General features: G+C 49.6%; 3 protein-coding genes across 3 annotated transcripts in view; all 3 read right to left on the bottom strand.

The window, feature by feature from the left end:
- flncb (filamin C, gamma b (actin binding protein 280)) overlaps positions 1–6551 on the bottom strand; it is a 46601-nt gene extending 40050 nt beyond the window's left edge. Inside the window, 1 exon segment of the mRNA XM_062483658.1 lies at positions 5695–6551. Coding sequence (XP_062339642.1) covers positions 5695–6070 — 376 coding nt within the window. The 5' untranslated portion in view covers positions 6071–6551.
- Positions 6552–8563: 2012 nt separating this feature from the next.
- LOC134038064 (coiled-coil domain-containing protein 136-like) lies at positions 8564–15660 on the bottom strand. The gene is made up of 4 exons (XM_062483657.1): positions 15298–15660; positions 14968–15102; positions 13493–13607; positions 8564–11922 (listed from the first exon to the last, which is right to left on the bottom strand). The coding sequence occupies exons 1-3, from the start codon at positions 15658–15660 to the stop codon at positions 13503–13505; spliced, it is 603 nt and encodes a 200-aa protein (XP_062339641.1). The 3' UTR covers positions 8564–11922; positions 13493–13502.
- A 117-nt stretch (positions 15661–15777) lies between these two features.
- LOC134037938 (sarcolemmal membrane-associated protein-like) overlaps positions 15778–26383 on the bottom strand; it is a 15876-nt gene continuing 5270 nt past the window's right edge. Inside the window, exons 3-6 of the mRNA XM_062483507.1 lie at positions 21529–21836; positions 20859–20895; positions 18538–18837; positions 15778–15903 (exon numbers count right to left, since the gene is read on the bottom strand). Of these exons, the coding sequence (XP_062339491.1) occupies positions 15794–15903; positions 18538–18837; positions 20859–20895; positions 21529–21836 (755 nt within the window). The 3' untranslated portion in view covers positions 15778–15793. The remainder of the gene's footprint in view (positions 15904–18537; positions 18838–20858; positions 20896–21528; positions 21837–26383) is intronic.

Here is a 26383-nt window from a genome sequence, read left to right as displayed (position 1 = left end):
AGAGAGAAAGAGAGACAAGGAGAGGCGGCGAGAGGGGAAACAAAGATTGTGAGAAAGAGAACAATGGGGGATGTGGTGAGTCAGAGCCCCCCAGAGGGAGCAGGAGACAGAGGAAGGAGTTCTCCCTGACCTCCCTGATAATGACGCCACGAGGCAACACACCTGCATGCTTCTCAAGTCCGACGGGAACGATACCAGCCCACCTGATTGTTTAGAATGACTTTCCTCTTCCAATAGCTGCTGTAGCTAACTCCTGCTCCTCCACACCAGAAAGGCCCATGGGATCTGGTTCTTTGGGGCTGAGTCCATTACAGACCATAGCCATCATAAGGAATGACAGCCACTTACATGGAACAAGGTTTGAGACTGGCTGGAACCCTCGGGAACCGAGTTGCCAATGCAGAGAGGTGTACCCGCAACACCTAATCCACTCTGGATGAAGTGGCTACACAACTCACACACAATCCTAAATGATTTCATTTGAACTACTTATTGACGAATACACAGGTTTTCCTACCCCGTTTTCTCCCATGTATGAATCATAAACTCCATAAATGTGTGTAAACAGGAGCTAGAACATGTCCACTTTAATGTGACTTTAATGTGGTTTTCATCCAACGGTAATGTGACATTTCTATACACCACAACTGGCTGTTGGAAGCTTTGGTTTACCGGAATCTCAAATGAGAAGGAGTGAGGAGACAGCTAGAATTGAAGGATATCTAATCATGGGATGATATCATGAAGGAGGATATCAAAGGGGGAGAGGTGTTGTGAGGGCAGTGTGTGTGTGTGGGAGGAAGGAGTTGCAGTAATTCCTATTCTCCCTCTTGGCTAGCAAGGCATAAATTGTAATCCATGATGGCTGTAGAGTTTGTGTGGGTCTGAGGTGTGTGTATTGTGTATATGTGTGAGCATGCATGTCCATTTGTGTGTGTGTGTGTGACTTTGCGTGTGTGTGTGTGTGTGTGTGTGTGTGTGTGTGTGTGTGGAGTGGGGGTCCTGGCGTTGCTCGAACATTCTTCTGAGCTGACTGCCTCTGACACATGGTAACAATTAGAGACACTGTTGTAGAGAGAGAGGGGGGGGGGAGAGGAGGGAGGGAGGGAGGGAGGGAGGGAGGGAGGGAGGGAGGGAGGGAGGGAGGGAGGGAGGGAGGGAGGGAGGGAGAGGGAGGGAGAGGGAGGGAGGGAGGGGAGACCTCTAGTAAAGTGTGCTCCAGCAGTGTGACTGCGATCCAGGGAGCTGTTGCTTGTTATTCCTGAGAGGAGAGAATCAGATGAACGCTCCTGAACACTGACCCACAGTCTCTGACCAGGGTGGCTGAACATGGGCCCACAGTGTCTGACCAGGGTGGCTGAACTCGGTATATTAGAATGACAACAGTAATAGCTATCGCAAGCATAATAATAAACGCTAGTTTTAGCAATTGGTTCTGTCTAGTTTCCCCCCTCAATCTGTGCCACATCTCTCCCTCTACTTTGCTCCCTCTCTCTCTGTGTCACTCTTTCTGTCTCTCTCTTTCTCTCTCTCCCTGTGTCACTCTTTCTGTCTCTCTCTTTCTCTCTCTCCCTGTGTCACTCTTTCTGTCTCTCTCTTTCTCTCTCTCCCTGTGTCACTCTTTCTGTCTCTCTCTTTCTCTCTCTCCCTGTGTCACTCTTTCTGTCTCTCTCTTTCTCTCTCTCCCTGTGTCACTCTTTCTGTCTCTCTCTCTCTCCCTGTGTCACTCTTTCTGTCTCTCTCTTTCTCTCTCTCCCTGTGTCACTCTTTCTGTCTCTCCTGTGTCACTCTTTCTGTCTCTCTCTTTCTCTCTCTTCCTGTGTCACTCTTTCTGTATCTCTCTTTCTCTCTCTCCTGTGTCACTCTTTCTGTCTCTCTCTTTCTCTCTCTCTCCCTGTGTCACTCTTTCTGTCTCTCTCTTTCTCTGTCCCCATTGCAGAGTCATCCCAGGGATCCATTACAGGACCACAACATTTAGCCTCGGGTGGTGATCCAGGAAAATATATGCACACAACAGACACACACACACATGACCGCTAGAGCGTGACTTGTCGGAGATACCTCAACTTTCCCCTGTTAAATTCGCAACAACGACATGAACCCACAATGTGGCCAAACGTCCCGCCGTAAAAGAAATTCCAGCCCAGCCAATCAAACGTCCGCACTGCGCTGCACTGTTTCCCTCATCATCACCGGGCGAGAGAGAGAGAGAGAGAGAGAGAGAGAGAGAGAGAGAGAGAGAGAGAGAGAGAGAGAGAGAGAGAGAGAGAGAGAGAGAGGGGGAGGGAGGGAGGGAGGGAGGGAGGAGGGAGGGAGGGAGAGAAAGAGAGAGAGACACAGACAGAGAGAGGGAGATGAATGAGTGAGGAAGGAGAGAAGGAGGGAGAAAGCTAGACATACCCATATCGGCACATTTTCTGAAAGACGCCCTTGAGTGTTTTGAAAGCTGTCCTCAAAATCAAATCTATTATTGTTATTATTATTATTATTATTATTATACGTCATCATAATGTCTGTCATACTCCTGACACGCTCTCCTTCAGGTTAGTTTTCCACGCGGGCCAAGAATCATATTATTCCACCAGTGTAAACACAGTGACGGGCCTATACCTCAAGGGAGGGCAATGGGGAGAGAGAAACTCATTTAGAGAGTAAGTGGCAGTGATTCTGGGACTGAGTCACCTGTACCTGCTAGTGGGGAGCTGTGTATCGCGTGATACTTACGGTAAGGACACACACATACACACACACCCACGTGTCTGAGACCTACGAGTTTTCTTGTGTCGTTCTTGCCGTGTCATATCCTCGCCATCCCCCCGGCCCGTTACCATGCCTCCCTCTCTCCTGGCTCTCTGTTCTCCCCTGGCCGTATATCTCTCTCTCGCTCTCTTTCCCTCTCTCTCTCTCTTTCTCTCTCTCTTCACAACTTATTCTCTCATGTCTCTTCTCTCTGCCAGTCTTTCGTTCCCCTCTCTCCTTGCCCCCCCCCCCCAGCCACCCACCACACACACTCCCTTTCTCTCTCTCTCTCTTCCACTGCGGCTATTTTGGGCACCTGTTAGTGGAGGGAGCCCAGAGCCCAGCTGTCTGCCCATCAATCAGGCCTCCTCGTACCCCAGACCCCCTCACTGTGCCTGGGCTAGGCTGGCCCCTCACTGCCCCCCCCACCCCCAGGACCTCCAGGTCTGTCTGTAGCCACAACACCAAAATACAGAGCTACACTGCCAGATAACCTAAAAAGAAAAGTGTGTGAGTTGGTGTGTGGGGGGGGGGGGGGTGGGGGGGGGGTGAAAAAGGATACATTGGGACGTAACATGAGGAGCTTGCAGAAACGTTCCTGTGTTAAAGGAAGTGCCCATGTGACACCCACTTCCAACTCCCCACTCACTCACTCACGCTCTCTGGAATCTTCCTTTCCTGTCCGCTGACGAGTGTCACCCCGCTTGTTAGTGTCTCTCCGCGTGTATGTGTGTGTGTGTGTGTGTTACCCAACACACCTCTCCCCTCGTCAGGGGAAGAGCTATGGTTGGCAGGTGCCCTTCTAGAAGAATCTGTCGTATCCTCCCCTGTCAATCATAGAGACTGGGCCCCGCCTCCCACCAGCGTGTCGGCTGACCCACTTTCCCCTCACAATGCATCCTGGGTAGGACCCCCACCCTCCCCCACTGACTGACGCCAGAAGACCAAAGTCAGTGCTGATACTTAGTCTGTGATCCCTGCTGTTGGACTAGAAGTAGTTCAATCTGATCTGAGGTCAGTGCTTAGACTGAAGTGTGTATTTGTGTGACTGTGTGTGTGTGTCATGGGTGGAAGTGTCAACCATCATGTCATACCTGTCGCTATGCCAGATGAGACAGCATGTGACAGTGGGACTGTGTGTGTGTGTGTGTGTGTGGTTGTGTGTGTGTGTGTGTGTGTGTGTGTGTGTGTGTGTGGTTGTGTGTGGTTATATGTGTGTGTGTGTGTGTGTGTGTGTGTGTGTGTGTGTGTGTGCGTGTGTTTGCGTGTGTGTGTGAGCACGCGTTCTGAGCCAAGACTTCCCTCTGCACAGAGAAACTTTACGAGAGCATGTGATTGAGTCTCTCATTAGCACACACACACCATTGCCTCAGGCCGTCGGTCTTCATGTGCGTCCATCTTCAGGTCAACAACTGCAGTGTGAACCACCTGGTGCCACCTTTGCAGACCCCCCCCCCACACAGACCCCCACCCCCCGTGCATGGGTTGACATGATCTGACAACGGCTTGCCCAACAACAACATTGCCCAAGGGTAAACAGGTGCCCCGAAATGCTGTGCCATGTTATTTATCATCCAGTACTAAGGAGTTTCAATATTCTGACAGTTTATATTGATATCACATGAAAAGATAGGATTTCTTCATGAAAGGCACAGCAACAGAATAGGTGTCCAGACACAGCAGCCTCTCACTGTAGATATTCGTCTTTTCTGTCTTCGCAGAACTAGTGTCTGTCTACCCTGCATCATCATCATCCGACCCAATGAAAACAGGATGCTGGACAGGTTATCTAAAGCTTTTCAAACACTATGGCCCAGTTTCCCAGACAGGGATTATGCCTAGTCCTAAAGTAAGGGAAGAATTACCCTGCGGGGGTCAGATGGCTGAGCGGTTAGGGAGTCGGGCTATTAATCAGAAAGTTGTTGGGTCGATTCCCGGCCGTGCCAAAATGACATTGTGTCCTTGGGCAAGGCACTTCACCCTACTTGCCTCGGGGAGAATGCCCCTGTACTTACTGTCAGTCGCTGTCTGCTAAATGTAAATGTAATGTAAGAATTACATGAAGATCTCCATTGAAAACGTGTTAAGTCTAGGACTAGGCTTAATCCATGTATGGGACACTGGACCTGAGACTCTATGCAGAGATAGTCAGTTCGTTTCTTATCAATCCGAAAGTACAATCTGGCTATCAATTGATTCAGGCATCTTCAAAATCACATGGGCCAAAGGCTAAACTGTGTTTGGGAGACTTAAGACTGGACGTCAGCCAGAAACCTAGTTAAACCATTCTCGACAAGCATTCACTGTTCCTCACAAAATTAGACAACACGGTGTGTCATTGAACTGCAAAGGCAAATGTGCACGAGAGAACAAACTCGACGCTTGCATTTCCTTGAAACGTCTCCAAAGTACTCGTGCTTGTATTCGATTACATTAGTAACGGATCGAAGCCAAGTTGGTTAAACCTGATATTCTAATGAGTCCTTATTGGCAGGATCGATTCTATGAGCCCCGCAGTAATAACAAGACATGCTTCCTGCAGCACCCATGTCATCATCATCTACAGCTTTCCAGGAGTCACCTGAAAGATAGCTACGTGCGTAATCTGTCTCGATAATGGTACGCATTATAGTAAACATTACAGAAATGGCAAACAATCTGAACAGTACTAACTTTATCCATTCACTTTTGAATTGCAGTCATGTCATAATATATTCAAAGTCCGTTTAATAATTTTCCTCAATATCACAGCACGGATCTACAGGAAAGTTATGTTTCATTCATTTCAGAAATAAATTAATCACAGTCTCGCACTTGACTCACAAACGCCCCCTAACCACTAGTTGAGTCCATAGCGGTAACTCCAGACAAATACTAACTTTCTCTCGCTTACATGTTAAGAGAAACCCACCGCGTAATTATGCGTGTCTGCCCAAATCCCATCTCGCAACTTACCTATCGACACCAGTTTTATGTGTTCTCTCTCCAGGAATTCCAGTGCAACGGACACGTTTTCCAGTTTCATCTGCCTGAAGTTGGGTCTGGCGTGGTACTTTCTGTACATTTTCTTCTGGCTCAAAACTTCCAGCAGACCGATAAGTTTCAGCCCGTCGCTCAGGTCTTTCTGCAGATCATTGATTCTCTTGTTGATGCACTTGAGGTGCTCGTTGCACCACCTGGTAAAGGTGTTCTGTTGGATCTTCTTCCATGGTGCGTCCTCGGCGAGGTCCTTCTCCGTGGCCGGCATCTCCTCTTCCTCTTCACCGTTGTCGGTGCCCTGGTAGTACTGCGGCGGCAGCTGCTGCTCGTAGTACGTATTATTGCTCATCATGTTGTCGGTTTCCCGTGCCCCTTTTTTTATACCGCAATCAGTGGGGCCAGTGTGAAAGTTACGGCACGCAGGGGAGCGCGGAAAGAATGAAAAAAAAAATCTCGCGGGGCAGTGCCAAGCGTGCGTAGAGCGTGAAAAAAAGTTAATCGTTGAAAGAAAGTTGGAAAAAAAGAGTGGGCGAGCCGTTATACTTGCAATGGGGGTGAAGTAATCAGGCTCTCCTGTCAATAGGCCGATGAATGAAAGAATCCGTTTGTCTGCTCCAAAGCGGAAAGTCCTCGTCTTTATAATTGACACTATAGTATGGCCTTGGTATGTGCCTCGCCACAGACAGTTTGGCAAGAGTAATGACGAAGACAATTCTTCAGAAGAGTTCAACTTGTCCTCAGTAGGACGGGACGGTAAGTTGCGCCTACGCGATCGGTGGGCGCGCAGCTTGGTGCGGGGCTGTTAGACTTGAGTGGCTAAATGAAGCAGTCGGCAAGAGAAGGGTTTAAAAAGATCGGCGCCCCTCGCGCTCGCGTCAGTCCCCTGGATTCTCAGGAATGCCCCTGTCATGACCATATACAACTGCGGGATGGGTATTCTCTAATCCGACGGAGATAGCGAGACGGGACACTATTGGGTAACACAAGAGAAGGGGGCCGGCGATTGGCCTGGCCCTGGGGCGCCGTAACAGTTGTGATACTTGTCTTTATTTTTAGACACTCCAAATTGGGCGAGGGGGGATGGAGCTATCGACTGTTGTTAAGTGAACGGTAACCGGGGCCTGCGCGCCGTTAACAATTGGCCTATTAAACGATACAAATGACAGCATGGCAGTGGAACCAATCAACATATCCGTTATCCATCTATGCATGCTGTTGTCTATAGATATTTGTTAACACAATAAATAAACTGTCATGACATGGTCTTTTATTAATAGAATATATCCTCCCCTGGTTGCGAAATTAGAAATGGTGAGATCATAGATTGTGTTATACTGTTGAGAGAGAGTGTGTGTGCGTGCGTGCGTGTGTGTGTGTGTGTGTGTGTGTGTGTGTGTGTGTGTGTGTGTGTGTGTGTGTGGAGGGAGGGGGGTATTAATGAATTATCTACATAAGATCAATAAAAGTGGCCATTTAGAAACGCAGCACCCCAATGGAATAAATAATATATTTGCTGATTGTGCTTCAGTGAGAGACAGACACAACATAGTGTGGTCATCATAGAACCTAACCCCACCAAACTACAAAGGGAGAATTGTGTTGAAATGTGTCAGGTGTTTTGAAATTGCAGTTAAACTTGTCACCGCTATGTGAAGACTACATTTCTGGAGTGTCTTCTGGGAAGTGGCATGGGTAGCTAGCTATGTGGTCAGGTTTAAAGCTTGACCTATGATGTCAGTTTTTCTATCATCGCGTCAGAAGGAACTGCTTTTCCTCGTTAAAACGGCTTCTCTCGCTCCAGCTTTAGAGTGAAGGTGGATATTGGGGAGAGGATAGCAGTGTGTTGAGTGTGTGTGTGTGTGTGTGTGTGTGTGTGTGTGTGTGTGTGTGTGTGTGTGTGTGTGTGTGTAATGGCTCGTGTTGACTTGCTTACCCTCAATAAGGAGTGTGTGCTCAGTCCCCAGAGAAGGCACAAGGGGAAGGGAACACCTCTCTAATCCAGAAACACACAAACACACACACACGCATCAGGCCCGAAATATCCCCAACGCATCCCTTCAGCGAGCTAACACTCCTGTCATCAAGTGGAGAACAAGTCATCGAACATGACAGTCTGAAACCCACAGAAGCGTGACGAATTTCCTGCAATCTGCCTCAGCACACCATTGATGACAACTTAATTGCATACTGTACCGCAGCAATGGCATCAGGCTGTAGTTACGGGGGGGGGGGGGGGGGGGGCGTTTGTTTTGGACTATCAATTATGTTTCATTCGTGTATATTACATTGTGCGAAGAGACGCTTTACGACTTTGAATTGGGTGTATCCTGTGGTGCCAAGATGATTGCTTTGTGGAGCGTTGGGCGGCGTGTGCAGGATGTGCAGGGTGCTAAATCTATAATCCCCATAGTGTGTTCTTGTGTCAGATTATATATTATTGTCAATGGAAAGGGAATTATAGATATTATGAATGGAAGTGTTTGTGGTTGTGTGTGCATGTGTGTGTGTGTGTGTGTGTGGTACAGGTGTGTGTGTTTATTGTGTGCGGTCCCTTCCTGTAATGGATCTGTGTGAGAGGCCTTGACACTGAGTATTGGATCTATATATAAAGCCCCTGGAGGAGGGGGAGAGAGATGTGGAGAGAGAGAGATATACACTCAGCTCCTTCCCCTCGCGCCGGCATTTCAGTATCTCTGGCCCCCACCAAAGGTCAACAGGTCACCTCCACTCAGTGAAGATCTGCCTGCCCTGTCCTCAGTCTAGCTGGTATGGTCTTGCTGTTTCATTGTCTAACCATAAAATCCTGTCTTCAGCACACACATACACACATGCACAGACACACAGAGATTGGAAAAAGCAAATACTTTATTTTTCGGTTTCTTTCCAAAAATGTACAGACTCGTCAAACTAAAATTCACACAGTCCTAATGGAATTATCCAGACCTACAGCCCGTACAGACAAGCGTCGACATGGCCTTCAGGAGGAACCCTCCTCCACAGACGGCCTAGTCACACAGAAACACGAGAGACAGCCAGAGACACATAGAACAGGCAGCGGTTTACACATCGTCATGTACAAACATCAGCACCACGGCACATGTACAATGGCAGCCATGTCCTGGGACGCTTCCAGACAGTTCCAGCGATGTCACTCTTTGTCTGTGATACTGGACTAAGGATGGTTTGAAGCACAGCATAGGAATAGAGCACAGCGTACAAGCACAACAGAGAAGTCATTCGAGAGTATGACTCAGTGAGGAGTGAATACGATAAAGTAGAATAGGATAGAATATACAGTGAAATAAACATTTTCAACAAGTGAGTGCAAAAGTTAAGTAAAACAAAGAAATACAGGTTGACATTCTTAATTAAGGTCATGGAAGAGATGGTTTAGTCATGCACTCATGTCACTGCACTGGCTGAAACAACTGCTACCACAGAAACCTAATCTACTAATTATATCTATCCACATGCAACATTCTCAACAAAATCTAACATGCAAGCACTAATATCTATGTTTGTGGTCATAATCTAAAGGGCATATGGACTGACTCAGTGTAGCCTATACACTGCACTGGAAAGAGAGGCATTAGATGAACTGTTCATGATTTCAAAAATAACTTTTGGAAAGTAAATAAATGATTCAGCTTTGTTCAAATCTATCCTATTTACAATACAGTACAAATACCACAGTGGGTACAAAAATACGCAAATCCAGTTATTTGTACATAAACTGAAGCATGCGCTGACCCACTAATGAGGCTTTATTTTTTACTGCATCACAAAAACAAAAAAAATTAAGACAAAATAGAGTGTTTCTCAGCTAGCTTTGAGTATAATTGGCTATTATAATTTTACAGTGTAACATGTAAAACTAGAAGTAGCCTATATGAGCCAATCAGTCAGTGCACTGTTGAAAATGTGCTCCAAAAAATCGGATTGTTTTAATTTACACTTAAAACAACTCCAGAGGTCTAAAGCGTTTAACTGTTAAGGTCTGCCATAGGCCTACACACTGTACAACTTCAGACATCCACAGAATAGAGACAATAGCCTAAGGATTCTGACAAACAGGCGGTCCTGTGTTTAAACAATCGCCTCTATAAAGCGACTCATTGGATTTAAGAGGCTTAACTATAAATATTGGATTGCTCGTCACGTCTGTTACCCATCTCTACGACAATAAGAGAAACTGGGTGCTAAATTGCTCAATCATGCAAAGCGATAACAATGATCTGGAGACTGCAGAGGCCATTGTGAATGCAGCAAATACTGTAAATAGAGTTGTCGACTTAAACGGACGAGAAAAGCCATGCACATGGGAAATTGTCTATAAACAAAACGGGCCGCCATAGACGCTCGCGCACAGCAGCCGGTAACTCGGCATACAAATGAACACCATCCTCATTAACTCTGCGCCAGAGAGACAGAAAACACTTCCGTTGCATTCCGATGTCGGTATGCAACGTGTGCTGATGTCATAGCGGTGAGCTTGCACCCTCCCCCCCCTACACACGCACACACACACACCCACAAGTCTGAAACGAAACACATTTTCTAACTTATTACAAAGCATTTTCAAACACTTACAATTGTTAGGTACACAAAAGAGTTTAAATTCTTGTGTAAGGCTCGGATGCTGTAGTGGACCCATGCCTACAATCAATACTTTCAAATCAATTGCAACTCTGCGAGTGCTGTCAAGACAATATAATCAAAATAGTGTCAATAGTGTCTTCGTGCTGAAGTTGCCTCAAACTCCCCTTGGAATGACTCTTGGAAAGTGTCTGCATGTTGTATTGATAAAGGTTACATGCGTTATCAGAGATTGAGGCAGGCGAGTTACAATCTCAATAAATAAGTGATCTAGCTATGTTTGTAATGCCTCATGCCAAACCAATCAATGATGAGCATCACCGTTGGACAAACAACACCTGAAGAAGTAATAGATGCTTCTCAGACACAAGACCTTTCATTACATTTGGTTCACTGTCATGATTGTGTTTGATTAAGTACATCAATATCATCTCTCATATTACCTCTAAAAGTAAAATATCCTTTGAAAAATAAGATGCAACGTCCATGTACAAAAATATCTTTCAGTTTCAAGCAGTTAACCTCTCCAGTTCGCTAGGACCAAACTCTTAACCAGACACAGTGAAATCAGTCAGCAATCTTTTTTTGTAACTTATATATGTGATATTACAATCACTTTCTAAACACCACCTCTACAAGAATTGGACAATTGATTACATTTTCTTCTTGTAATCTGCTCTTTTAAGGAGAGCATGCCTCGACGTAGATGAGTCATCAGAGAGATTTAAACAGGCATACGGTAGCAGAGATGAAAATGGGGGATTCTGGGAACAAGGTAATGTGACGAGGATGCTGTTAGTGTCCCACTGATTCTGAAAGGCCAAAACAAACTGGTACCTTCCTGCATATTGATATACTTCACTGTTTTACTACACTTTCTAAATACAGTCAAAGTGTGTGTATGTGTGTGTGTGCGTGTGTGTGTGCGTGTGCAAAACGGTCCTCTGTCCTGAGAGGGAAAACAATAAGGCTTTTCTCGAGTCAACCTCCACTCAGGCTGTCAGTAAACCAGTGAATAAAACCATCCCGAAATTCAAGAGACAAGTATGCCCTGCTCCTCGGGGAGCCTCTCTGGTGAAAGACAGCAACCTTTTACAAGCCTGGAACTCCCCCTCACGCTCTCTTTCCTCCGAACTTGTAAAGGAGGAGGAGGAGGAAGAGGCCGGAGGAGGCCGGAGGAGGAGGAGAGAAAAGACTGGCCTAAAAACATGATAAACGATCTGCTGTTCAGACAGGGGGGCTGGAGAAAACCTTGGTGAGCAGGAACCGCATCTGTCTAATGTCCTTGTGTTAGACCAACGTCCTTCATTGGAGCAGTGTGTGTTTGTGTGTGTGTGTGTGTTTGCGCGTTTGAACATTGCTCCTGATCGTCTTCTTACTTGTGGAAACGGATGAAAATCAGTATGTGACGCTGGGCCCTTCTTCCACAAGCGAGGATGTGGAAATGAAGATCCCTGGAAGAAGAAAAACAAACGGGCAAAGGAGCTTCCTGTGCTGCTCCTTCCTTCATAGGGCTCAGGTGAGCATTCTGGTCAGGCTGGGGACTATCAGAACGACAAGGGCTGCCACGGCAACCACTGCAACCAAGTTCCAGCCCTCCTCGTCACCCTGGAGAAGAGAAATCAGTGGGTAGGGTTCAAAGGTCATCAAGGTTAGAGGTCAAAGGGAGGGGAATGTGAGGATGGTAAGTCCTTCCAAAGCAAGTATAACTGCAGTGAGAACAAACACCAGCTCAACAAGTTTGCTCATGGGAGCAAACCCTCCTATTGTTGCTTAAGAACATTCTCAACACATCAGACATAATGGACAAAGACATCTTCTGTGTTTCAAAGTGTGTTTGTGTGTCGTCGTCCCCACACACACACACACACTCGCACGCACACTTCTCAGAGAACACTACAGCGTATTCTCTGCGATCCGCATTTAGCGTGGACGTCATATCCCTGCTCGCCCGATCAACGGATCCCCCTTGTGTATGTAGTGGGCTGACAGCTTCTTATCCCTCAGTCACACACACACACACACAAACACAAATACACACACGCCCACACAAGCACCCCTTGCCGGGTGAAGCTTCACACTTCTATTTGCGTTTCAGTGTGAGACAAACACCTAAACTCAGACCACATACCACAGGATGAATGGCAGGGGCTGACAACGCTAGCCTCTGTCATCGTTTGTTGTTAGGCCGGCCTCCTGTCAGGTCAAACTAAATCTGTCTCCGTTCAGAGGAGAGAGAGGGCTTGAGAGACGACAGCCACACGGCGCTCTGACTGTACACCCATACAGGCAAAGTGGAAGTTAAGGGTCAGACGGGATGTCTAAGCCCCAGTTTTGGGGCCCATTGGCTGGGTCGACTGGCCGGCCGAGTCCCTGTCTGCCGTCCGGCCTCCGGAGCTTAGCTGTCGACGAGCTGTTTAGTCGTCTAGGTTCAAGCGTCGATCTCCGCTAGTCCCACCGGAGCCGCAGTTTGCGGTGATTCACAGTGGGGGCGAGCGCGACAGACGTACAAAGCAAAAGCGTCCCACGCGGGAACATTGGAGCAACGGAAAAAGTGGGGAGATCTTCTTTCATCTCCTCTCGTTTTGTCACAGAGGGACATGAGACTGGGGTCTGAACGCTCCACGTTCTCGGTCCTGCTGTAAATCCTTGACAGGCCATTATTCTCCGCCTAGTCACAGTAAACGCATCGGGGTGACGCGCTGGGAAACTGCTGACTTCGACTGCTTGCACTCGTATGACTGGATGCATGAGTTGGCATATTGTGAAGATCTGGAGCCTGACTGTACACAGGCCGTACAAGACCACTGCAGACGTTTTGGGGCAGATTTCTCTGTACATTTTCAATGTTTGGTAATCTCAACCTCGGCAGAATTTTCATCCCAGAATGCATCCTAACATACATCTGTCAATATCTGTGGGCTTTAAACGCCAACACCTTCTTACCAACCGACAACCTTGCCGACCCTGTGCTCTATCCCCGCGTCTTTGAACGAAGACAGCCATCCCGTGCTCTCAGGTGACGTGCGCACACAGGTTAGAGGGCCTTCTGAGACAGAGCACTGGAGGACAAGACAAACCGGGTGATCTGTTTTCTTTCGGAGAGCGAGAGAGAGACAGGGGGAGGGGAGGGGAGGGGAGGGGAGGGGGGGGGGGAGAAAGAAGGGCATGCCCGTACCTGCTCCCCTCTAGGACGCCAGCTCCTCCCACCAGCACCAAATCAAGGCCACTATTACAATCATTCCTATGAAGGGGATGGAGAGAACAGGGGGCTCTGACGGAGGAGGGCAGTTCTGGGGAGAGAACAAGGGATTGGGTGGGGGTGGGGGAGAGGAGGTGGTGGTGAGAGAAATCAACATCAAGAGTCAGAGAAAACAATGAGAAAGAGAAAGAAAGACAGAAAGAAAGAAAGAAAGAAAAAAAGAAGGAAAGAAAGAAAGAAACAAAAGAGAAGAAAGAGAAAGTATGGAAAAACAGATAGATGGTAGATACATTAAACATGACAGATCAACAGAAACAGAAAGGTGAAAAGAAGGTCAGGCAAAAGAGTAGAAAGATAGGATTAGAGTGTTCATCAAGAAAAGCATCAAATTTGTTGAGAATTTGATATTGGGTTGTGTGTAGTTAGGTGAGTTCGATAAAGAAATCACAAAAAGAAGGATTGGAATTAGATAGCAACGGAACATGACCATGGCGCAGATGGAGGAAGGGGAGAAACAGAAGAGCAAGCAATTAGAGAACACATCAAAGATGGTTAAAGACAAGATGGCTGCCTTTTTCACAGAGGACCCATCTCACGGCTCCATGTCAAAAGATTGCATCTTGTCATTTAAAGATCTCTGCCGACACCGAGGCATGCTGCTTTTGCAACCAAAGTCCCCCCGGGCAGGGGGAACCCTGGCAGTTGTAGGCAGCACCTCAGTGTGGGGGAAGTGGGGTTTAGTCACAAGGTAAACTACAATTATGGAGGACAGGTGAGTGACATGAGATAGGCTAGTCGGAGTGAGCAGGCGGTCTTATGTCTTGACTGTAACACACGGTTTTAAATAAAGCTTTGGACACAGCACTTCCTGCTGTGGTGCCGTTAGACAGGAAGAGAGGGAGGAGAACGGCGAGCGGGTTCGTCGAGAAGAGACAGGACAGATAGAGAACGACTCGACAGGACGCACGGAACACTCGGGGCCGGTCACAATGCATGTTGGGAGACGTTGTAAAAGAAAGAAGCCAGGCTCAGAAACAGGGACACACGGTTAGCCGAGCGCCTCGGAGGGCACGTCAGCCACAAGCACTGACAGGTAGAGGACACGAGACTGGAGCGCACCATGTTACTGACCCACATGCACACGGCACAAACAGGAAGACTCCACGTCCCGAGAGAATGAGTCAGCGCACAGTTATGCAGACTTGTCAGTGTGTTTGTTGGCTTGCATGCGTGTGTGTATGTGTGTGTGTGTGTGCACGTCCTTCAAAGCAGGTTACGTCTTAACCCCCCCCCCCCCCCCCACCCCCCCCCCCTCCCAACCACCTCTTCGACACAATCCAGATTAAACGCACTGCCACCCATCGCTTTGGAATCGGTTGTCTTTTTTTGGGGGGGGGGCATCCGCCCCCAAGCCCAGGTCCCCTCTGACGTCACGCCCCGAGGCCACCAACCTGGGACTTCCTGTCCACCAGCTTCTCCAGCTCCCTCTTGCAGCGCTGCAGTTCCTGCTCTAGCTCCGCCCTCTCCTGCTGGCTGAGGTCATACAGGCTCTGGAGCTCATGCAGCTCCCCCCTCAGACCCTCACACTGGAGAGGGGGGGGGGGGGGGGGAGGGAGGAAAACAGAGGAGGAAGGGGGGGGGGGGGGTGGAGAGCCAAAGGTGAGGAGAGCAAACCGAAAACATCGAAAAGGTGTGTTTCCTTTTCGTGCGACGCGTATGAACGTGCGTGTCGAGGCACGTGTGTGTGTGTGTGTGTGTGTGTGCGCGCGTCGATACTGTACCTCGCTCTGGACGCGTGAGACCCTCTCCTCGGCTTGGGAGAGCTGGTCCTTCAGGGACGTCAGCTCCGCCGGGCCCCCGGTCCAGCTCCCAGGGTCCACAGGCTTCCCATCGAAGGACATATTCTTCTGGATGGAGGCGTCCACCAGGTGGGGCCCCTGGTGGTCCGGCAGGGCCTGGGACAGGGTCAAGTAGCCCCCACTGGCCTTCACTGAGTCCACCTCAGGGGGCTGGTCCCCCTGGGTGGTCTGGACCCCCCCTGCCTCCTTGTCTTCCCTCAGGGCCAGGTAGGCATTACTGGAGCTGACAGATGGACACAGATGCTCAAGTAAATGGGATGATTGCCCATTATAACTGATTCCCATGGGAATCGTTTCCTCAGGGTTAGACAGAATCTCATCCCTAGCCAAACACGACCTAAGGCAGAACCTGGAGCGATTGAACTCTTCTGGAAGAGCGATTGGTGGGGTTCGTTTGATTGACAGGTGGCTCGGCCACTCACCCGGCTCTCTGCTCCAGTTGGCGGCTCAGCTGCTGGTTGTCGTTCTTCAGGGTCCGACACTCGTCCGTCAGGGAGCGACACTCCTTCTTCAGTTGGCTCACCTCACCTGCCAATCACCACGACACACAGGGTCACATGGGGCAGTGTGTGTCTGTGCACGCGTGTTTCCGCGTGTGAAAGATTTGTGTGCGTGATGTTTTTCTCGCCTGTGAGCTTCAAAGCACCGCAAACTTGGAACAATACAAAGTCACGGCAATCCAGTTTACAGTAAAGGGAAAGTTCCCGAAACAAGAAGAATACAGTAAAACAAACAGAAAAAATACTTTGGTCAGAGGCAAGCTGGTCTCCAAAAGGTTGGAAAAACTGACGATGATGAACAGCATAGCTACAGTACTAAGAAAACCCTTCATCATGTGACTGACCTTCCTGGTATGTACGAGTACTTACTGCGCAAGAGAGAATAAAACGTAATCGTGGCAGTGTGTATACAGAGGTGAGTTACAGTTCTGTGTACAGTAAAGGCTTTAGTGAAGCCTCTGTGGGTCGTCTTGTCTGTATATAATGCAAGTCATGCCCTCTCAATGAGCAAGCACAAGTACAAGCACACACTGACCAGACTTCCCTGCCCACACAATACAGGACAAACACACCAAACTGGAATGTATTCATGCAGCGTCTGTGTGTCTGTGTTTAGCCTCGGCTTCGGCCCCTCGAAACATGAAGAGGCTGCCTTCAACACAAACAAACGACTGGAAGAAAAAGAAACTGCTGCGTGATCGGGAGAAATCCGCATTTGGGTTCACGTGCTGAAAAAAGAGGTCAGAGTCGTTGTTCAGCTCGAGAATCGAATTCAGTAGATGCCGGTACAGACGAGAGGATGGGGAAAGGAGGCAGCTGAAAAACGTTTCAATGCTTCCGTGCCCTTTTCGGAGAGCCGAGAGCTTTGAGTGGGGTATCGCTTTTCACTCTGCAGTATCCTGGCTGGGCCCAAGGCCGATGCTTATCTCCACTTTCCACCTTAAGATGCTGCTCTCTCTCTCCTCCGGCTGGAGATGAGAGCCATCCTTCACCCGGGAAAAAAACTGTCTGGCTCTCTCTCCTACGCCCTCCTCCTCCTACTCTCTCTCTCTCTCTCTCTCTCTCTCTCTCTCTCTCTCTCTCTCTCTCTCTCTCTCTCTCTCTCTCTCTCTCTCTCTCTCTCTCTACGTCCTCCTCCTACTCTCCTACTCTTTCTCTCTCTCCTACGTCCTCCTCCTACTCTCTCTCTCTTTCTCTCTCTGTCTTCGGGTCTCTCTCTCTCTCTGCCACCCTGTCTCTCTCTTGTGTCCCACTAACTCTGAGTGTAGGATCTTAAACGTATTTACACGGATACTAGTTTGTGGCTGACTGTGTCATATGCCTATTCTCTTGATGTGACATGAAGAATATCATTAAATGCAGCGACAGTGAGGCTGAGAAAAAAAATCCACCAAGGGTACAATTAAGTATATTAGATTGTATCGATCTTGTGACTGCGTGCCGCTCCTGCACCGCTTCTAAGAGCAGACGGTTGTTTGGTAACAAGGACCAACAGACGCTCTTCCTCACAGCGCTGAAATAACATGATGATTAAACAAGCCCCGATACATTCACAATGACATAGAGCCTGGCTAGGTCTTTCTGACACATCTCTCCTGACGAGAATAAATGCCAAGAGGCACTTACAAATGAAACAGACCTTGACCTATTTGAGCAAACAAAGTACTGAGTCAACAGAGCCGAGCCATAGAGTATACTATCGTAAAAAAGTTAACTCTTGAGATTCTCTGAACAGTATAATTGGGATGCTATGAATCTGGATATGCTCTGGATAAGAGCGTCTGCTAAATGACTAAATGTATGAACACGCATGACTTCATCCCTTATGGACTACATGGGACTTTAACTGAATCCTCGTCACAACAACATCAAACTGCTTTATAATGTGTTTTGGCATCTTGTCTCAAAGGTCTTTGCTCAAACAGGGGGAGTATTTTCTAACTTGGCAACCCCGTAGTCACAAGACGAGTCCCCGTTCTCTCATATTTACGCATAATACTCTCCTGCTAAGATGCCCTGGCTGCCAATAGTTCCCGCTCGCCCGGAGTGTTTTCTCCTGTCGCTATTGGACACAGCTTGCAGCGCTGTCCGCTAATTGGTCGATGTTCTGGTGTTCTGTTTAAGGGTGCCATGACTGTGATTTTCCCCATATCTTTGATTAGAGTTCAGGATTCCAAGAAAACATTCCTCATGTTACTGTTGCTATGACGATAAAGTCTAGGTGCTGGTGTGGATGTTAATGTGACAGTATTATGACTTGTAATCTTCAGCCTAGCTGTTGTATGGGTCTACAGGTCTCTCTACAGGGCTCTCTTTCTACCCACAATGGTGCGTGTGTGTGGGTCATATATTTATTATATGATTTATTATTATAGGCTTAGTATACCACTACTGTTATACAATACGCAATTAGCTGTTATCACATCTTTTTTCACGATTTGTGATCAATTGTGATAACTTTTGTTATCACATATTGCTTTGTTTATAGCATCGTACCTCGGATGTAGTGCATAGGACTGCTATATCACCAGAGCTTCATACTAAACTCAAGGGAGTGTGTGTCGACAGTAGGCCTGACTGTCGGGCCTACGACTAGAACCCCACGGGAGCGTGGACTTTGTAGTCCACGGGAGCGTGGGCTTTGTAGTCCAACAGTAGCTACCGTCCCCGTGCTCGTCCCGCCGCTGGCTCTTCATGCCGATCTCGGCCCGCAGCGAGGTGATCTCCAGCTCGTACTCCTGGGCGGTGCCGCGGAGCCGCTGCAGCTCCGCCCTCATGCGGCACAGCTCCTCCTGCAGCGAGGCGATGTCGTTCTCCCGCTCGCCCGCCGCCTCGTCCGCCGCCTGCTGCAGCACCAGCACCTCCTCCCGGGCCGAGCGCAGCTCCTCCTGCGCCTCGCCCAGCTCGCTCTCCTTCTCCTCCTCCAGGCTGTCCATCTCCTCCTGCACGGAGCGCAGCTGGGCTGGGGCGTGGAGGGGGAGGGAGGGAGGGGAGTGGGGGTCGAGGAGAGGATGGGAGGTAAAAACAAAAACAAACAGTTGACTTTTTCCCTCTGTCAGTGACCCCGTGGAGAGTGTGTTTGTGCGTGTCTGCGTGTGTGTTTGTGTTCGAAGGAGAGCGGTGGCTCCGGTCAGGCCATGACTCTCTGGAGAAGAACCCCCCCCTGGCACCAAGCCTAATCCTGTCATTAATCACACAAACACACACCGTGGAGAGGAACGGATTTGTTTACACACACACACACACACATATGGCCAGGGATCTAGAGGTCTGTGGAGCAGCTCTGTAAACACACAAACTGACCTACACTGGAACCTCCAGGACTCACATCCAGACTCACTGTAAACACACTCTATAAAGCTGAGTTGGGGCTCATGCCTAACTTTAGGAGCTAAGGACTCTTTCAGATTTTCTCTCTTTCTCTCGGCCTCTTGTTCTCTCTCCTCTCTTTGTCCCCCCCCCCACACGTTCACCACACCATCCATATTCTCTCCTCCAGACATCCAGACTTCCTGAGAGGATCATTCGTCTACACGTGTGTGTTTACAGTGGCTCGGCCAATCACACGGCTTCTCTTCACGGTGTGGTGCTTAGTGTGACATGAGGCTGTCTTCTCTGTCTACGGTGACTCCCATCCTCCACACACACACACACACACACTCGCATACACGCAGACACACATCCTGGACACATTTGTTTGTATAATTGAACCTTATAGAGACAAATTGACTCATTCCCAACTCTCCCCCTGTAACTACTCCTCACCCATGCTTTGCATTCCAGCAAAGCCATGTGGACAATGTCAGTGAGATAGGGGGTGAGGGGGCAAGAGTTGGTAAAGTACGGTGCGTGCGTGCACATTCACACGCACCCGTGGCAGTCCTGTATGTTCATTCGGACGGATGGACGGATGGACGGGGGGGAAATGGAGACTCCTATCCGAAAGGAAGTGACATCAAGACAAAAGCACCTTAACGCGCTCTGGCGCCGGCGCCCCCCCCCCCCCCCCCCCCCCCATCCCGTCCTCCCTCTCATTCATCTACCGACCACCACGTCTAGCCGTCTGCTCATCTGTGACATCATAAGGCGCCGGGACTCCCCCAGAATTCAGCCTCCTGAACATTCCTCGTATGGGGAGTCAGATGGCTGAGTGGTGAGGGAGTCGGGCTAGTAATCTGAAGGTTGCCAGTTCGATTCCCAGCCGTGCAAAATGACGTTGTGTCCTTGGGCAAGGCACTTCACCCTACTTGCTTCGGGGGAAATGTCCCTGTACTTACTGTAAGTCGCTCTGGATAAGAGCGTCTGCTAAATGACTAAATGTAAATGTAATGTAAATGTAATGTCATCCGGGCACCATGGCACTCTAATCCAGTAATGAGCGGTTGCAGCCCTTAGAACAGCTAGCTGATTAGCTCCAGAGGTTACCCAACTGTAGGCCTGTGGTGCTTGGTCATGACAGCGGAGGAAGGGAGGGGAGGACCACAGTCGTCTACCAGTGGGAAGACACGGGGGCTTTGTTACAGGACTGTGAGTGAGGGGTTGAGGGGGGGAGGGGGGGAGAGGGATAGAGTTCAATCAATTCTGATAGAGACACAAACAGAGAGAGAGAGAGAGAGAGAGAGAGAGGGAGAGAGAGAGAGAGAGAGAGAGAGAGAGAGAGAGAGAGAGAGAGAGAGAAAAAGGAGTGACAGTGAAAGACACAAAAACTGAGAGACATAGATAGAAAGTAGACAATGAAAGACAAGTATTTCCCGCCATTGAAAGACGCCATTGATCTCTGAAGTCCTAAGGTGTCTAGTGGTATGATAGTGACATAGACAGATATGAGAGTCGAGGTTGTTTATCTTTTGAAGGAAACACTTGACTGCGACTTTCAGACGCATGTCAAGAGACAGCGGGGAACATCGAAGACAGAAAAACCAAAAACCAGGGTGGTCTTAGCGTGTGTGTGTGTGTGTGGTGTTTGTGAGTTCGGTGTGTTACCTTGGAGATTCTGGATCTGTCGGGTGAAGCTCTCAGCCTGGTGGGCACTGGCCAAACGCTCATCCTCCAGAGACCTGGGAACACGAGAGAGGAGGAGAGAGGCAGAGAGAGAGAGAGAGAGAGAGAGGAGAGAGAGAGAGAGAGAGAGAGAGAGAGAGAGAGAGAGAGAGAGACAGACAGAGACAGAGAGAGAGAGAGAGAGAGAGAGAGAGAGAGAGAGAGAGAGAGAGAGAGAGAGAGAGAGAGAGAGAGAGAGAGAGAGAGAGAGAGAGAGAGAGAGAGGGAGGGAGTGCAGGATAGGGAGAGGAGAGCGGAGAACAAAAAGAGGATATACGTTCAGGATTATTAGGTACGTTTCAAGTGTGAGTGATGGCAGGCCGGATGGGAGGATATGAGTGAAAATTCCTGACTCGGCAGTATGGAGCCTGGGAAAGAGGAAGGCAGCTGACACGAGTTTGGGACAGCTGATCATGGGAATTGGACTGGGATATTAACACACACACACACACACCCTGCTGGTTCCGTCAGCTGTGATGTCTGTGAAGTGAGCACCTGGCCTTCACTCACGGGTACAGCTGATACGCAGTCTCAAACACACACAGGCACACACACACACACACTTACCCTGCAGCTCCATGAAGCTCTCCTCGTGTCTCTGGGAGATTTCTCTGGTATCGTCCAGCTCCAACAGCAGCTGAAGCACATGGGACCTCAGCTCCTCCAGCTCCTCCTCCTCATCCTCGTCTACCAGGCGCTCCCCCGCCTCCTCTCTGGCGTCCCCGTCCTCCTCCTCCGCCGCCTCCGCCGCCTTCGCCGCCTTCACCTCCTTCTCCTCGCCCGCCTCCTCCTGCTGGCCCTTCTCTCCGGGTCCCACCACCTTCACCTCCTTCTCCTCCTTCTCCTCCAGGGACTCCCTCTCTTTGGCCGTCAGGCCTCCCTCCATCCCCGGCCTCTCCACCCTCAGGTCGCAGACGTCACCTGGGGGCGAGTCGGGGGGGGGGGGGGAAGGAGAGAGTTAGAGAGGCAAATGGGGCATCAGTGTTTATAGTATCAAACCATTGACCTCATAAATGTGGTCATGGGACGCTTGCCAGTACAGCTGTTGCCTCCCCCCTTCCACCCCCCCCCAACACCACCCCCCACCACCGCCACCAATCATTCCGCAAACACCCCCACCTCCACGTGCTGCCCCCCCCCCCCCCACACACACACACACACACACACGAGAGTCACTTGGCATTCAAGACCCCCGCACACCCACCCCTCCCTCCATTGGACTGGCGGTGCCATCGGACTGGAAAAACAACGAAAAGAAAAGCTTGAGTCTGGTTACTTTGTGTTTCGTACTGACCTCTAGTGGAAAGAAAGAGCAACGGCCGAGTTTGTCTGGTCGCCGTCTCCGACGCTGGCAGGCGCGGAGCGACACGGGGGCTAGGGAACTGTAGCCACGTCACGGACCTGCGTAGCCCCAGTCAGACCCCCTCAAGCATAGTATTTGTCTTTGTTTTAAAATAAAGAAACCGTCCGAAAAAGTTAAGAACCGTCCACAACTGTTCACAATCTGATCCCTGGCTGCGTGCTTGTGCTGCACGTGTACCTTGTGATGTGTGTGTGTGTGTGCGTGCGTGCGTGTGTGTGTGTGTGTGGGGGGGGGGGGGGGGGGGTCTGGCGTGTGTGCTGGAGCACTCCCATTTTACTACGATCAAAGAGACTCTTGTGTGCCAAATCTGCTTTGAATGAAAAAGCAAGAACAGAACCGATCCATCTCATCTCATTTACTCTTTTCTGAGCACCCCCTTCAAGAGCCCCTTAGCCGCCGGAGTGATCAAATCCTGCCCTTGTGCCTGAACACTGAAACCACGGTTACATTTTGTGAGGGATTCAAGACCTCTCTCATCTTCTTTGTGAGAAGGGGACACATGAACATCAGGTTTAGGCTCGCGAGATTGGACGAGATCTGATGGGTCGAGACGGGCCGAGGCAGAGGAGGGTGGAGAGGGTGACAAAAAAAGAGGGAGGAATACTGAGAGACTGAAAGAGAGTATGGGATGGTTGGCAGACAAACAGACGGGCGGAGGGCAGAGAAGGAGAAGCGTGCCGACGAAAGGGAGACAGAGAGAGAGAAAGACGCATGGAGACGAGAGAAGGGCAGATCGAGAGATAAGACAAGAAAGAGAGGGGGAAGGATGAGAAGGGAGGGATGGAGAGGGGAGGGGTTGAAAGAGAGAGAGCCTGTCGCTCCTCCGGTCGCCTCTTCCTCCTGTCTGTTGTGACCGGTGCCCCGGCCAGACCGCGGACGGCCCGGCCCAAAAATAGCGCCTCTCTCTTCTCCTGTCCCCCGCTTCCTCTCTCCCCTCCCCCCCTTCACCTCCACCCTCCCCTCTACCCTTCACCTCGCTCCCTCCTCTCGGGCGCCACCACCCTCCCCCTTCCCCCCCGCCCCCCCCCACCTCTCCTTTCCCCGTCCCTTCACCCGTCCGTGTCTTGTTTCTCCTCGTCTACGTTTTCCCGCCTCGACCTCTCACTCCTTCCTCCTTCTCGTTGCGCTTTCGCTCACGTCACACCTTCTCTTGTTTTCTTTGAGGCACCTCCCCCCCCCCTCTCTCCCTCCATCCTCACCGGTCTCTCCCGTCTTCCCTTTCTCTGTCTATCTGTTCCCCACCAACCCCCCCTCCATTTATGGCCTCATTTATTAGCTAATTGCTGATTAGCTGATTCTCCCCCCCCCCCTCTCTTGAAGTCTCTCTCTCTCTCCTCTATCTGTCCTTTCTGCACCCAATCCTCGTATCTCTGGGAAAGTCCTGCTGTTGCAGAGCCCCTGGTTAACATGCAGGACGAGTCTGACAGTTAGGGGGAAGTGATGCGCCTGTGGCTGCTGCAGTCTCCTAACTACGTCACTGTGCAGCGAGAGAGAGGGGGGAGAGAGAGGGGGGGAGAGAGAGAGAGAGAGAGAGAGAAAGAGGGGGGAGAGAGAGGGGGGGAGAGAGGGGGGGGGGAGAGAGAGAGAGAGAGAGAGAGAGAGAGAGAGAGAGAGAGAGAGAGAGAGAGAGAGAGAGAGAAAGAGGGGGGAGAGAGAGGGGGGAGAGAGAGAGAGAGTGATTGACAGAGTAAAAGAGGGAGAGAGGGTGAGAGGGAGAGAGGGTGAGAGGGAGAGAGGGTGATGGGGAGAGATGAAACAGAATACTTTTGCTTCTGAGGGATTACATATCACACCATTCGCTATTTGACTCTTGATGTGTGTGTGTGTGTGTATGTGTGTGTGAGTGGTGTACTTCATGCATCAAGTTCCCTCTCTAAAGGCATAGTGCTGGAAACAGCAGAAAACTTTCTCTCTGAACTCATTGATTGTCTCACGTCAGACCTGACTAGACGATTCACCTCTATGATCCTTTGAGATCAACTATTGACATTACAGTGCTTGTTTAGACAAGGGATTGTCCGCTGTGTGTGTTTGCATGCATGCGTGTGTGTGTGTGTGTGCGTGCGTGTGTGTGTGTGTGTGTGAGGCAGAGGGGTAGTAACACAGCAGATGTTTTCTTCTGTGATTTATGCAAGGATGACTAATAACACAGTGCTACCAGCTCCCACCAGCTTGAAGACAAACACTAATCAACAGGGTAGCCTCACACACACACACACACACAGTGCCCCATATGCATTGCACATGTGGTGACGAGTGACTCACTTCTAATTAATCACATGCAACACACACACACACAAAAGGCAGACACTACTCACATATACTGTACGATAAAAAATTACTCTTTGAGGCACTACCTATCTAACCCATTCCCAGCTCCCAGAACTACCTTCCTGGCTACCGGCAGCAACACTGATCATTCAACCCACCTGGTTTCTGAGGACAACACTGATCATTCAACCCACCTGGTTTCTGAGGACAAACAGCCAAGAGAACAGAGGCTGCAGCAAGCTGGTCGTCTGCAGGGGACAGTATGTCTCTGGCCTGGTTCTGTTTGAGCCTGGTCTCCACGGCTCCAGCCGGTCTACTTTTGCTTTGAAAGCACTGCTCTGACAGGATAGGAGCCTCATAGCACGTTTAGAATAGCCAGGGATTTCCTGTTTTTTGAAAGATTGTGTGTGTGTGTGTGTGTGTGTGTGTGTGGTGGTGTGTGTGTGTGTGTGTGTGTGTGTGTGTGTGCGTGTGTGTGTGTGTGTGTGCACGTGCATGTGCACATTTGTCTGAAAGTGTGTGCTCGCCCGTGTGGCAGCGATGTTTAGGCCAATGAAAGGCAAACAAAGCAACAGGGAATGGCATTTGGATGGAAATTTCCCCTCAGCCAAAACCTGACCTAGGAGTCTGACACGCTTCCCTATGCTAGCCTGCGAGCGTGACGTCCTTATTAAAAAGCCCCCGCCGTAACAATTATCACCACGCTTCAATTACAGAGGAATCACTGGAGGACATCATTTGTTCCCAATTTGCACAGGGAAACTTTTAAGTCGAGGCCAATCTATTTTGAATCAATCCATAATCTGTAGCCTCAGCAGTGAGAAGGAGAAGGCTGGGGGCTCGATGTGCTGTTTGGAGCGCAACGAGCGCCTAGAGATGGAGACACACATAGGCAGAAACAGAGGCAGAAACAGAGGCAGAAAACGAGGCGGGGATGAGACCTGCCTCAAGGGCCTCCGACAGTGTAAACAATACACACACACACACACACACACACGTAGATGCAGCTGTTCGTGGATCGTGAACACATATTGCCACAAAGAGCAGACAAGTGCATAAATGTGTTCTGGAAGGTTCTAGGTAGGTTACATTGGTTGTCTCTGTGTATTCCTGTCATTTCTGTTTTTATTTTGCACCAATGGAAACAGAGAAGAAACCCCCTATGAGGGAAAAGATTATTTAGACCATGTTTTGTCATCCACAGGCTTCGCTCTATCTATTCCTCCCTCTGTCCCTCCTCCCTCCCCCTTTCTCTCTCGAATCAGCCTCTCTCGGGCCCAACCTCGTTCAGGTAACCATGCTTCATCCTTCAGGGTCTGCCTCGGGACACAGCAATTGGCTGTGGCCCCTGGCAGCCGGCCAATGGCGCTTCAGCTTTACAACGGCATCATCGTCACAGCGGCCCATTCAATAAACACTCCATCATCATCTCTGTTGCTCCCTACCCTCACCCCATTCCTCTCTCTCTCTCTCCCTTTCCCTCTGTCTCTCCCTCTGTCTGTCTCTCTCTCTCTCTCTCTCTCTCTCTCCCTCTCTCTCTCTCTCTCTCTCTCCTCCTCTCTCTCTCCTCTCCATCTGTCCATCCTTCTCTCCTGTGATGGTTTATGATCTGTCCTCTCCTCCACTGATTCAGAACCCTGGATGTCTGTGTTTCACCAACCATGTGCTCATTTTTCATTTTTTTATCTCTACTCTTGCTGTACAATGGCGTTCAGTCTATCAGTCTGCACTCCTCTCTGTCATCGACCGCCTCTGGAGGAAGGGATCCCTCACTGAACTGCTCCTCCCAAGGTTTCAAAACATGATCCGCTGAGTTTTTCCGGAGGGTTTTTCT

Source organism: Osmerus eperlanus, chromosome 17 (assembly GCF_963692335.1).
Source record: "Osmerus eperlanus chromosome 17, fOsmEpe2.1, whole genome shotgun sequence".
In the NCBI taxonomy this organism is placed as follows: domain Eukaryota; kingdom Metazoa; phylum Chordata; class Actinopteri; order Osmeriformes; family Osmeridae; genus Osmerus; species Osmerus eperlanus.
The sequence above is the reverse complement of the archived record's forward strand: the minus strand, read 5'-3'. Positions and strand labels throughout refer to the sequence as shown.